Source organism: Oncorhynchus nerka, linkage group LG6 (assembly GCF_034236695.1).
Source record: "Oncorhynchus nerka isolate Pitt River linkage group LG6, Oner_Uvic_2.0, whole genome shotgun sequence".
NCBI classification, from domain to species: domain Eukaryota; kingdom Metazoa; phylum Chordata; class Actinopteri; order Salmoniformes; family Salmonidae; genus Oncorhynchus; species Oncorhynchus nerka.
Window position 1 is genome coordinate 46,448,360 of NC_088401.1, and position 13,433 is coordinate 46,461,792.

Sequence of the window (13,433 nt, forward strand, 5' to 3'; positions counted from 1 at the left end):
TATTTTCAAACTCCAGTGCAAGCGAGGCGGGAGATTGCATAGGAAAGTTTCCCCATACAGAGTTTTAGAGACTTGCAATAGCATCTGGGGACCCGATAAAACCATTCAAAAGCTCAGAAAGCTTTAGCAATGCATCATAATTCATACCAATAGGATCAACCATTTCGAACTAAACTACATAATTCACTTTTATTCCTTTTCCGTCATCGACAAATGGATGGACTAGTGCCTTCTAATTAAATATAATGTTTAATCTCTATGAAAAATTAGTGTTAAGTGCCATGATTCTGCTCTCTGTGGTATAGGCCATCTCAGCAGACAATCCATAATGAAAACAGGTCAAATCACAGTGGCAGACAGTGCTCATTTCTATGACGCTCATAGAGCAACACTTTTGTCATTCAGTATAATTGGCCCTTGGGTCCACCTAGGCCATCTTGATCCACAGAGAGTGTTACATGAGAGCTAGGGCTTGTGGAGGAAAGGCAGAGAATAAGGTTCATTATCAGTGAATTAATCATACGATTTCACCTTCAACTTCCTTCTTATCCTCTCCCTGTGTGAGTGGAATGCCCGTGGCAGGGTGCCCTGGAGAGCTGTCCTGTGTACTGTATGTCTCCTCCTCCAGGGCTGGGAGCTGTGATGTCACTGCTGCTGAGACACAAATCGCAAGTGATCTCCACAGACAAGTCTCTTCCAGATGTTTGTTCGCAGGCCATGTACTTTCTCAGGTGGTTCTGAGACAAAGCAGCAGAACAGAACAACATGGCCGACCTGCCTGCAGAAGTGCCTCAGTCACTTTCTCGGTCGTCTATGGATGTTTAGCCCATAGAGCTCCAAGATCAGATTGCTGCAATTAAGGGCTCCTACTTTGACCTCTGGTCCTCCAGCGATATAGGAAACTACTTAGCACCGTTAATGTGTTAGGGTCATTTACTGAGATCCACTGTGGATAGAGCCTGAAGCCCGGTTGACCTCTGCTATGAGAGCATGTACACAGTTTGGCTCTCTGTGCCCCGGCTCACACAGAAACCTGTGTAGGGGAAATTACATGTAAAATCAGCTTGGAAGGAAGTCATGCAGGCTAATGGAAGTTCTCAATGCTTATTCATTCATGTCTCAAGAGTGTTAAGAGCCCGAGCATACTGACCCATGCGACGGACGGACGGACTCAGCTGGGTGGGCAGCATCTTGAAAGTTGCTGTGTTAGATTAATTGTAAAATTAATTTGAAGCTCACGTTAACAGATGTAAACGTGAACCGCGAAAAACACCGAAATACCTCTTTATTGAGCATATAATTAAATTGGCGAGCTGTAACCTGAGCATTTTCATATGAACGTAATTGCAGGAGGAGAGTGATTAATTATTAATGCAGTGGAAGCAATCGGATCAGGCTTGCACAATAGTTATGCAGTGTGATTAACTTCCAGCTAATTGTCAGTAACAGACCAGTGAAAATAGCCTCCTCATTTTGTCCTAAGTGACTTCACACATCTGTCCTCTGTTTGTCCATTATTTGTCACGATATGAGACTGTTGTCACCAGACACAGTGAGCGCCCTTGTGAACAGTATTTTAGTCATAGTTCATTTTCTCCTCGAGTAAATAAAGTAGCCCAGGACAGCTGTACTCTCTATCTCTATTGCCTGGGACCGCAGCCAGGAATTCTACACACACAAAACAGCGGATATGTCAGACAATCTACAAACTCACTCACACACACACACACACACACATACACACACAAATCCGTCTGATGTCCCAGTCTAAAACGAACTAAATGGTTCATGCCGAAATGTTAAATCTTTGCATCAAACAGACTGTATTCACTAGTGGAGGTTCAGGGAGCCTTAGCTTTTGAGAGGCTGACACACAATGCCACTGCAGGGCAATCCTATGCCTGAAGTCCCTCATGCATTTTCAATTGGAGGGGGATGCAGCAGTCACTCTCTACGTACTGTAGCCTTGTGTAGTAGCCATGGCAGTAGCTGCGTGCGGAACTGGGTGTCACTTGCCCTGACACATGCCTCCCTGAAGGAGACTTGTACTTCTGGCTGGTGCCTATTGAAATAATATGCTAATTCATTCTCCATACAGCTTGTGCTCTTGCCACTACAGGGGGAGCCACATCTCTTTACTAATTGAAGCATTTTGAAATATTTCATTCAGGTAACCTCCATGTTCAACTTGCCCATTGTTCTTGATGTGGTTAACTGGAAACTAAAAAAGTAAAAAGAGCCCCCACTTCACATCATCACAGGTAGGCAGGGAGGCATTGATGGAATGAATGGCAGTGTTTAAGATCTCTGCTGGTTTACAGATGAAACCCCCTGGAGAAATCGATGTATGCTTTGTGTGTGTGATGACTGTTGGCTAGAGGTGAACTTGGGGAAACATAAAGCCTCCTGTGTTATGCTCCCTGCCTGCAGAAACTCCACCTACTGCATGAAGGTGTCCATGTCCTTGGCGGTGGAGGAGAACGACGAGGGCCTGTGCTTCAACAGTAAAATACGCCACCTGGAGAAAGCCGAGATCACTAAAAGCAAGATGATCAACTGCCCCGACATCGAGGATTACCTCGCCCCTTACAAGCAGCCCCAGATGACCTGGTATAAGGTAACAACCCTTATTCTCAGAAAATTCCCATAGGGCTCTGGTTTAAATTAATGCACTGTATAGGGAATAGGATGCCATTTGGGATGCAGTGCTAGTCTTTGTATATGAACCCATGAAGGTTAGCTCTGGTGGACTAATGGGTATCTTATTAAACTAAACTAAAAAAGAGTTGAAAGTGACATGATATAACATGGTGTGTGTGGTGTTGACGTGGTGTCCTGCCTGTCTAGGAGTGTGAGAAGAAGACATGGCGGAGCTCCATCATGGTGAACACCACCAACATCTGGTTCCCTGAGGTGCAGGAGGACGACGGGGGGAACTACACCTGTGAGCTCAAGTATGGCAGCCGGGTGGTGAGAAGGACCACAGAGCTCAAAGTCACAGGTGAGCCCCTCATATCATGTGGGTGTGCACATACTGTATGTATATGTCTGATTACATGTATAGTATGATTTTGTTTGATATTGTTGTGTGAATGTTTGTATTATATGTGCACAATGCTAAAACGAGTTTGACAGCTGGCCATGATTATCATTCAGAATGACGTGATCTGAAATCAGTTGCCGTGAAACGTGAGAACGTAAAGATTTACATCAACGTCCAACCGCAGGATGCACTTTTGCACTCTTACACTTAATATTCTCATGCCCATTCCTCTCAAAGTTTGGTCGATCAAAGATAAAACACTGTGCGCCCGGCTGTAAACCGGATGCACTGCGGAGACACACCATTTATCACAGGAGCATAGTGGAGCGTCACTGTGTGTCTGTGATGCATCAGCCTTCAGTGTAAACGCTGGCAACCACTGTGACGTGAGATGGATTTATTTATTCACATTTTGGGCTTGTTCCTCCTCTGCTGCCTCTGTCATGCAGCAGGCAGGCAGGCTGGGATTCCAGGCCAGTGAGTCTGACCCTTGGGGTGTGTGCTGGGTCCTGACTGCAGGAAGAGCAGCTGCCAACTGCAGTGTGAAATCAACCCCCCAGCTCATTCACCCTGCCTGCCTGCCTGCCTGCTTAGCCCCCCTCTGAAACAGAGTGGAGCCAATCTGCTGGAGCCCCAAGACTGCACTAGGCAGGCAGCACTGACTCTGACTGTAGCTACACTACAAACAGAACAGAAACACACAGAAACTACACCCAGCCACGAGTCCACTACATACATACAGCAATGAAACTGAAACAGATAGGAGCCTTAACCAGACAATACAGAGTGAAAGACAGTTCTATCACCATGCAAACTGCAACACACATACACACAGGGCTGTAAAAACCTCTGAAATGCTATTTGAAGAACAGCAAAAACAAGAAAAAATGACTCCAGACATTATCACATTGATTGCTGTAACTTCATTCACCTCAGTCGATCTACAAACACATAGCCTATTAGCTACACAATTAGCGGCAGTGGTTAGAGCTTTGGGCCTGTAACCGAAAGGTTGCTGGATCAAATCCCTGAGCTGACAAGGTAGAAATCTGTCGTTCTGCCCCTGAACAAGGCTGTTCCCTGGATGGCCGTCATTGTAAATAAGAATTTGTTCTTAACTGCCTTGCCTAGTTAACAAAAGGTAAACAAATACATTTTCTTTATTGGACCTTCTTGTTGTTGTTGCAGTTGTATACCTACATTGCTGCTTTTCTACACATTTTCCCATGTTTAAGTCCCTTTTGTACAGGGGACTTGGAGCGGTTCTGGCCAGGTTCGGACCGTGAACGGCACAACATCAATTGCACAACACTCCCTAAAAGCGCTACTTGTCCTGATTCATATACTGTATGCTATTGCAATCCGCAGCTGTGAGATTTCCTGTGCCTTTGAAACTCACAGCTGTGCTTGCAGAAGCGCATATGGAACAGGAGAGTCTTGTGGATGCAACGATAGTAGTTTCATCTCCCTGTAATGTTGGATTTATAGCTCTCATCAGGGAAACATATCAAATCATTTCATAGAATCTGAACAGCACCACCTTCTTTTGGTCACCGACGGACGAGATCACTTTGTCTTTAAAGCTGAAGTTGTAACGAGTCTGCACACATTTTAATGGTGTCTCGGGGCAGCTCAGAGAACGTTGGGCAGAAAAGTCTCTGTCATTTATATGAAATGGTGCCAATATTGTACCGTCACTAAGTATGATCATATTTATTTAAGAAAGTTGAAATCTGAAAGTAAGTCATTTATAATTAAAACTATATTGACCCACTTTTGTTGAATAGGAAAAAAATCAGATGATTTTTTACATTTTCATAATATTTGTATTATGACTTGAGCTTGTGTCCTCAACAGTGAGTATACCTCAGCAATGTATAAAAAAATTTTTTTACCAGAAATGTGAGTTCCAGACCTTTCTGAAACTATGCAGCATTACCAGTTATTGTTTATTGCCATCTCATGAAAAACAATTGGGTTTTGGGCATGTCTATTTAGGCGTAAATCAACAGTTTGCCATATCATTCATGAGGTTTATATCTGAACGAGAGTGACTAACAAAATCAATGGGGGCCCCCTGGAGGTCAGGGCCCCTGGGCACGTTCCGTGCGTGCCCGGTCGGTAATTCAGTCATGATTACTACAAGTTTAGATAGCTGGCTAGATTAACTAGACAAATTGACCAATCTATTTTTCTTTTGCTGACATGGGCTAATTGAGTGACTGTCTGTGAGTGGCATAACAAGACGAAAACTACTGATCCTTGTGTATTGTACTATTCTAACTCTCAACAGACGCACACATACACACACACACACACACACACACACACACACAAACTCAGAAAGAGAGACAGACAGACAGACACACACACACATTATTTTACATGCAACTCAGAGACCAAAACAGACACAGTACTATGCTTCACTAAACAACAGTATTCAATGAGCTAGCATTACAAAGCAAGAACAGAGGCAGTATCGGCAGGCTAATATTATCTGCTAAAATGAAAGACATCTGCTTCACTGATATGTGAAGAATATGCTTGTCTTGTCGGTTAACTGAGCCATTGTTTGTTCACTTACTCACATGCCTTCTGCTAAGTTAAGCGCTAGGCGTGCTAGTTCCAGTGAGTGGTGTAATGTTGGAGCTGGATTCCACATGGTTTACAGCCTGCCTGGGGCGCTGACCCGTAGGATCAGATGCCATGTTAGTGTGCTGCTGGTTGGGTGGTGAGCCAAGCCAGGGTTAGACAAGGCCTGGGTTAGTTAGCTTTAAGCACACAGAGAGGTCAATCAGGACACTCAGGCTTCCAGGGGGCAGGGGGCTTGCCTACTTTCTTAGAGGAGGAATATTAATGGGGTTGCTGGTCAGGAACTGTTTTAAGCTACCATGTTTGGGTCCATATGCCTTGTATTACTGTATTACTGTAGCATTGTATGACACCTTTGTTTATTTCAGTATTCAACGAGCGGCAGGTAGCTTAGCAGTTAGGAGCATTGGGCCAGTAACCGAAAGGTCGCTGGTTTGAATCCCGAGCTGACTAAGTGAAAGATTTGTCAATGTGCCCTTGAGCAATGCACTTAACCCTTATTGCTGGATAAGAGCGTCTGCTAAATTAATAAAATGTATTTCACTATTCTCAAGAGGCAACAACAGAGCCAACGATAAGGCCTTGGAAGGAGCCTGTAGGGACAATATGCTACTGAATGGCCTGCAGTATAGTAGCAATACAGTACTGAACTCACGCAGAGTGTAGGGGAGGCTAAACCTTGGCAAAGGCTCAGATTTGTGCCCAAAAACCAGAATGACCAAGAAAAGCCTCTTCTCCCTCTCCATAGTCAGCACCCTGGTCATAAATATTTCAAAATGCATTTCAAAGTAAAATTCCTCTTATGAAAGGACATTGCGTTCAGGCTAAATTTAACGGTTACTGCAAGAGGTGAGTTACCACGGTCATGCGTCTCCGAGACTCATTCAAATATGGTAACACCTTCCGCAGCCGGTTAAGTCAACAATGGGAGAGATGATGGGCTGTGCATGAATCCTCTCTTCCTGTCTCCCTCCTTCTCAGCTAGGCCTGCGAGTTCTGCCTTTAGACTCGAGCCTCTTGGCTACCTTTTTACCCATGTGGAAACCCCATGACCTATTTATTTTATTACCTCATAATTCATCATGAAATTGTCTGTGTTCACATGGGCTTTGTCCTGCTCTTTCCCAAGATCAGCGTGACTACTTTTTTTTATTTTCTTAGGAGAAGTGAAATGGAGAACAAGAAAAAGTATCCTTTGGGTCTTTTTGGGGAAAATATGAGCCCATTAATTTACGAAACATGTTAAGAGTAAGGAGCAGTTCAATCCAGCAGATAGAATTGCCTCCCCCAAAAAAAGTAATATTAAGTGGTTTTCTGGCAACAGAAAACTATGTGCGTCAGAGAGAGTATGATTATTTTTTATTTTTTTACAAATGGTGCTTGAATGTCCTCAAGGAAAGGTTAGTCCATCAAATATTAAGAAGCTTACAGAACAAAAATAAGATGTGCATGATTCTAAACTAAATTTATATTTCTGTGGTAAGGGAAATTATTGTCAATGGTACCTATACAGATACCACTGAAAACAGCCAAAAAGATGTAGGGCATATATGCCGTTTATAAAATATATGCACTAAACCATTTTAAATACTTCCAATGAACTGTATTTAAAGTATATTGCAGTTTTGAAATATTTGTGATTGCTATATTTATATACTATAAATGTTTATAAATGGCTGTAAACGTTGAAACATTTAAATGCTTGTGAAGTATGTCTGTAGTACAGCACATTACCTGTGATTATCCTCCCTCCTTTACTCAGGGAATCTGACCTGTCACATATCTGTAAACCAGCATATGCATATCAAATGATACGCAAAATGGATTTGACTTGTTTCGACACTGAAAATGCATTAAGATTGAATAACCGGACACATACAACCCAAAACACTGCGGTCAAACCTTGGATAGATCACTTTGCAAGCAAGTGAAGCAGATACATTCAATTAGGAGTTAAGCCTACTGCTAAAGCAGATTGAAGTGGTCCCATATCTAAATGCGTGTGGTCGCGGGTCCTAAAGTAGTGCAGCTACGCGTTGTTCCTGCTGAGGCGACGGGAGGAGGGCGAGACTGCAGTCGTGGAGAGGAGGACAGGGGAGGAGAGAGGAGAGGAGAAGGGTGTTTGATAATAAGCTAAAGGGAAAGAGCAGGATGTATGGCCTGTCCCTAGACACCGGCGTGTCCTGTTTGTCTTCATATGCCAAGTGACGCCACCGGACTATAAACACATTTGTTTCAGCGGAGTCAAAAGCTCTGGAATACTTGGGTTTCATGTTAAATAAGTCCACACCTTGTCAGGACACACACGACGGCCGGGCGTCTTCCCCAGATGAGGCGTGACAGGGCTGGCCTCTCGATTGCCTGTCGCTCTCTCTTGCCAGAGGGGGTTACCCTTTCTCTCCTTTCTCGCGCGCACACACACACACACACACACACACACACACACACACACACACACACACACACACACACACACACACACACACACACACAGGGGAGGGACATACCACTGTACTGAGGGTATGTCCCTAAACCTTGTCCCTAAGCAACTGCCTTTGTGAGTGCATTTTATATTACACCTTTAGCAGATTTGACTGAAAGAGTTGCGTGAAATTCAGAAACTGTTGCAAACATGAGATTTGACTAAATTAGACTTGGGCTTTTACACAGAGCCATATTGAGTAGCATTAACACTATAGGCCTACTTACTTTAGTTGAATCCCAATACCTTATATTATCTCAAGTTTACCCATTAACATTCTGAACAGTACCATTGGAGGACTTTTACTCTGGAGGCACCTCTTAAACGCCCGCTCTAATGGATGTCTCGTATGAATAGGTGTCAGGTGAGGTGACAAAGGAAGTTGAAGTGAGCGCTCATTGTCTGTGTTAACAGCTCTAATAAACCTGGTATAGAAAGTTATCAGAGACCTCTATCCGGGTCAGGAGAGATGTATTATTTGAAGGTGAGTTGATACCCAGTGATTACCGATGGAAGCAGCACAGTGGGGACTCTTCAATTTGATTCGCTCAGTGAGTTGGAAAATTAGAAGCATGAATAGGCTCATTTGTCCATCGACAGGAAACACTCTCAGTCACTGGTCAAGCTAATTGCATTATGTCACCTAGAGACATTTCCTCCTGAGAATAGTTTTTTTTTTCTTTTACTCTCAAAAGATCATCTTAGGAGAGGAAACAGAGCAGATATGCAAATCTGTCTACACATATCCATTCAGTCATAAGAGCTGCATTACACGAACGTTGATGTCTCACTGCAAATATGCAAATCGGAAGAGATGTGTAACGCTAATGCGGTGTTGCAATCTGAGAGTGCACCCTATCCAAAGTAGAATTAGTAAACTCCTACCGTGTGTAAATCCGGAGGCCATCACAGTGTTTTTTTAACACTGAATAAACTGAGTCACTGAGGGAGTCTATAGTTTGACACAGTGCAGCATCGGCCTTGGACCCCTCCTGCGCCTCTTTCTTCTTCTCTTTCTCTTTCCTTGCTTCTTCTTTTCCTTTTCATTAGGATTCACAGTGTGTCACGATAAGCAGAAAGAAAGGCCCAGAGTCACTCCAGATCTGGTGACAATTCTAATGAATACAGCATTATTAAAAAGGGGGACTCTTTAATGTTGTTGACGAATAGTTGAATAATGAAATTAGTATTAATAGATCATTACCATCCATAGTGGTCCACTGAGGGATAATTGGTTAATCAATACAGCCTAATTGTAGCCTCGCAGAATTGTGTGTCTGGTGTTGCCAGCGACCTGGAGGTTGACTTCACAAGCTTTTAAACAGCATATTGGTATTGATTTTACGTCTAGATTATTTAGCATGACAAGGTAGTGAATTAGAGCTCTGTCATCCTCAGCGCTGCTCTCGTTATAATTTAGGAACTTTGGATGAGCTTGATACCCTGAATATCATTATGGCAGCTTCACTTCCATGAACTTTATCATCTTTTGTTTTTGACAAGCGGGATCTGGCAGGACCTGTGTTAGATTTGTATAATTGAAAAGACAGTTTCCTTTCTAATTCTGTCTGGTTTTCAAATCAAATCAAATTGTATTGGTCACATACACATGGTTAGCAGATGTTGTTGCAAGTGTAGCGAAATGCTTGTGCTTCTAGTTCCGACTGTGCAGCAATATCTAACATGCAATCTAACAATTCCACAACAACTACCTGATACACACAAATCTAAGTAGAGGAATGTAATAAGAATATATAAATATAAATATATGGATGAGAAATTACAGAGCGGCATAAGCAAGATGCAATAGATGGTTTAAAACACAGTTTATACATACAGTATGAGATGAGTAATGCAAGATACAGTATGTAAACATCATTAAAGTGGCATTATTAAAGTGACTAGTGATCCATTTGTTAAAGTGGCCAATGATTTCAAGTCTGTATGTAGGCAGCAGCCTTGCTGTGTTAGTGATGGCTGTTTAACAGTCTGATGGCCTTGAGATAGAGGCTGTTTTTCAGTCTCTCGGTCCCAGCATTGATGCACCTGTACTGACCTCGCCTTCTGGATGGTAGCGGGGTGAACAGGCAGTGGCTCGGGTGGTTGTTGTCCTTAATTATATTTTTGGCCTTCCTGTGATATTGGGTGCTGTAGGTGTCCTGGAGGGCAGGTAGTTTTTCCCCTGGTGATGCGTTGCGGTTGTGGACGGTGCAGTTGCCGTAGCAGGCGGTGATACAGCCAGACAGAATGCTCTCATTTGTGCATCTGTAAAAGTTTGTGAGGGTTTAAGGTGACAAGCCAAATTTCTTCCGCCTCCACACTGTCTGTGTGGGTGAACCATTTTCAGTTTGTCCGTGATGTAAACGCAGAGGAACTTAAAACTTTCCACCTTCTCAACTACTGTCCCATCGATGTGGATAGGGGGTGCTACCTCTGCTGTTTCCTGAAGTCCACGATCATCTCCTTTGTTTTGTTGACATTGAGTGAGAGGTTGTTTTTCTGACACCACACTTCGAGTGCGCTCTCCTCCTCCCTGTACGCTGTTTCGTCGTTGTTGGTAATCAAGCCTACTACTGTTGTGATGATTGAGTTGGAGTCTTGCATGACCATGCTGTCATGGGTGAACAGGGAGTACAGGAGGGGGCTGAGCACGCACCCTTGTGGGGCCCCAGTGTTGAGGTTCAGCGAAGTGGAGATGTTGTTTTCTACCTTCACCATCTGGAGGCGGCCTGTCAGGAAGTCTAGGACCCAATTGCACAGGGCGGGGTTGAGACCCAGGGCCTCAAGCTTAATGATGAGCTTGGAGGATACTATGGTGTTGAATGCTGAGCTATAGTCAATGAACAGCATTCTTACATGGGTATTCCTCTTGTCCAGATGGGATAGGGCAGTGTGCAGTGTGATGGCGATTGCATAGTCTGTGGACCTATCGGGGCGGTAAGCAAATTGAAGTGGGTCTAGAGTGACAGGTAAGGTGGAGGAGATGTGATCATTGACTAGTCTCTCAAAGCACTTTGTGATGACAGAAGTGAGTGCTACGGGGCTATAGTCATTTAGTTCAGTTTGCATACTCGGTAACAGGAATACTGGTGGCCATCTTGGAGCATGTGGGGACAGCAGACTGGGATAGGGAGAGATTGAATAGGTCCATAAATACACCAGCCAGCTGGTCTGCGCATGCGGCTAGGGGTGCCATCTGGGCCGGCAGCCTTGCGAGGGTTAATGCGTTTAAATGTCTTACTCACGTCAGCCACGGAGAAGGAGAGCCCGCAGTCCTTGGTAGCGGGCCGCGTCAGTGGCACTGTATTATCCTCAAAGCGGGCAAAGAAGTGTTTAGTTTGTCTGGAAGCAAGACGTCAGCGTCCGTGACGTGGCTGGTTTTCCTTTTGTAGTCCGTGATTGTCTGTAGACCCTATCACATACAGTATGTCTCGCGTCTGAGCCGTTGAATTGCGACTCTACTTTGTCTCTATACTGACATTTCACTTGTTTGATTGCCTTGCGGAGGGAATAACTGCGCGGTTTGTATTCAGCCATATTCCCACTCACCTTTCCATGGTAAATGCGGTGCTTTGCGTTTTCAGTTTCACGTGAATGCCGCCATCTATCCGCGGTTTCTGGTTAGGGTAGGTTTTAATAGTCACAATAGGTACAACATCTCCTATACACTTCCTTATAAACTCACTCCCCGAATCAGCGTATACGTCGATATTATTTTCTGAGGCTACCCGGAACATGATCAATGTTTTGCTGTATATTGGGTGACAAAAGATATTTGGGGGTTTGCTATAGGACATTTTCAACATGTTTGTGAAATTGCATTTTTTACATTAATAGAGCCTTTGGTGTTGCATATGAGTCAGAACGGTCCTGTATTTAAAAAAAACAAAAAAATCTGCTCGAAACTGTGGTATTTACTTATATTGATTAATTCCCTATTGATTTTCACAATTCACTGACCTTGTTATTACCTTTGACTGCCACGCTTGATTATAACCACTTTTTCCTCAATCGGGCACCATGAGGACTGACTCTCTTTTCTCTTCCAATCCTAGAGCCTCATAGTGTAACAGACCACAGCCCCATGTCTCCCTGCCTGCCTCCCTGCCTGCTGTACAGACAGACACAGACAGCTCGCTCTGACAGCTTGATTCCACACCCCCTTACTTCTCCTCCACATTCTGAGAGAAGAAGACAATGTTATCTTTCTCTGCAGAGCAGAATAACCCCAAAATCATAGCTGCTCTGTTACTATTGCCAAGAGATACTGCATTGAATAGAAAAAATACATGCTCTATCAAAGTACATTTTCATATCACAGTTAAGTCGTAAGTGTTGTACTACTCTATGGATCTAATATAGCTACGTTATTATCTGCAGTTAACTTCCACTTGCTTTGAAGCATGTAACAATAACAATAAAGACCATATTTCATCTAAATGTCAATTTAAAGCCAGTCCATAGCAAAACAGGGCTATAGTGGTACACTCTTAAATCTTAGAGAGGATCTTGTTGGCTGTCGGGAGTAGGAAGGTATCCAGCCACTGTGTTGTGCTCATTTGTCACAGTGATGGAAGGCTAGTGCAGAGCCTGCTGCCGTTAGAGTAATGTTCTGTGGTGCTGCTCTAAGAGACTTACTAGCTGTAATGTGGACATTTACATCCATCTGTACGTCCCATTACACTCCTTCAATGGCCTGCCTGATCGCTCATTACCGACAGCATAGCTGAGTGCCCAAACAGACGGAGTTTCTATACCCAAGCCAAGGGGGTCACCATTTCAGTTTGGTCCGGTTCCACTGGAAGATCACAGCGTTTTGAGATCATTTCTTGTGTAGAGGCAAGACGCCATCTTTGATTTTCCCTATAACTTGCAGGGCAGCATATCACTCAACTCACTGAATCAAACACTCAGAATGTACAGTATACTGCATAATGAACAGCCTGCACATTAGCCATCATACAGTAACTCCATATTTCCCACAAATAGTGAAGAAGGCGACAACATTTAACCTGTTGCGACGAGCAATCCCGTATCCGGGATCCTATTTATAGCCTCAAGCTCATTAGCATAACGTAACGTTAACTATTCATGAAAATCGCAAATGAAATGAAATAAATATATTAGCTCTCAAGCTTAGCCTTTTGTTAACAACACTGTCATCTCAGATTTTCAAAATATGCTTTTGAACCATAGCTAAACAAGCATTTGTGTAAGAGTATTGATAGCCTAGCATAGCATTAAGCCTGGCATTCAGCATGCAACATTTTCACAAAAACAAGAAAAGCATTCAAATAAAATCATTTATCTTTGAAG

At 43.5% G+C, this 13,433-nt stretch overlaps 1 protein-coding gene across 1 annotated transcript in view; it reads left to right on the forward strand.

The window, feature by feature from the left end:
* The window catches only part of LOC115130481 (X-linked interleukin-1 receptor accessory protein-like 2), a 295,213-nt gene that overhangs the window by 180,327 nt on the left and 101,453 nt on the right, over positions 1-13,433 (forward strand). Inside the window, exons 3-4 of the mRNA XM_029661669.2 lie at positions 2,431-2,617; positions 2,848-3,001. Coding sequence (XP_029517529.1) covers positions 2,431-2,617; positions 2,848-3,001 — 341 coding nt within the window. The remainder of the gene's footprint in view (positions 1-2,430; positions 2,618-2,847; positions 3,002-13,433) is intronic.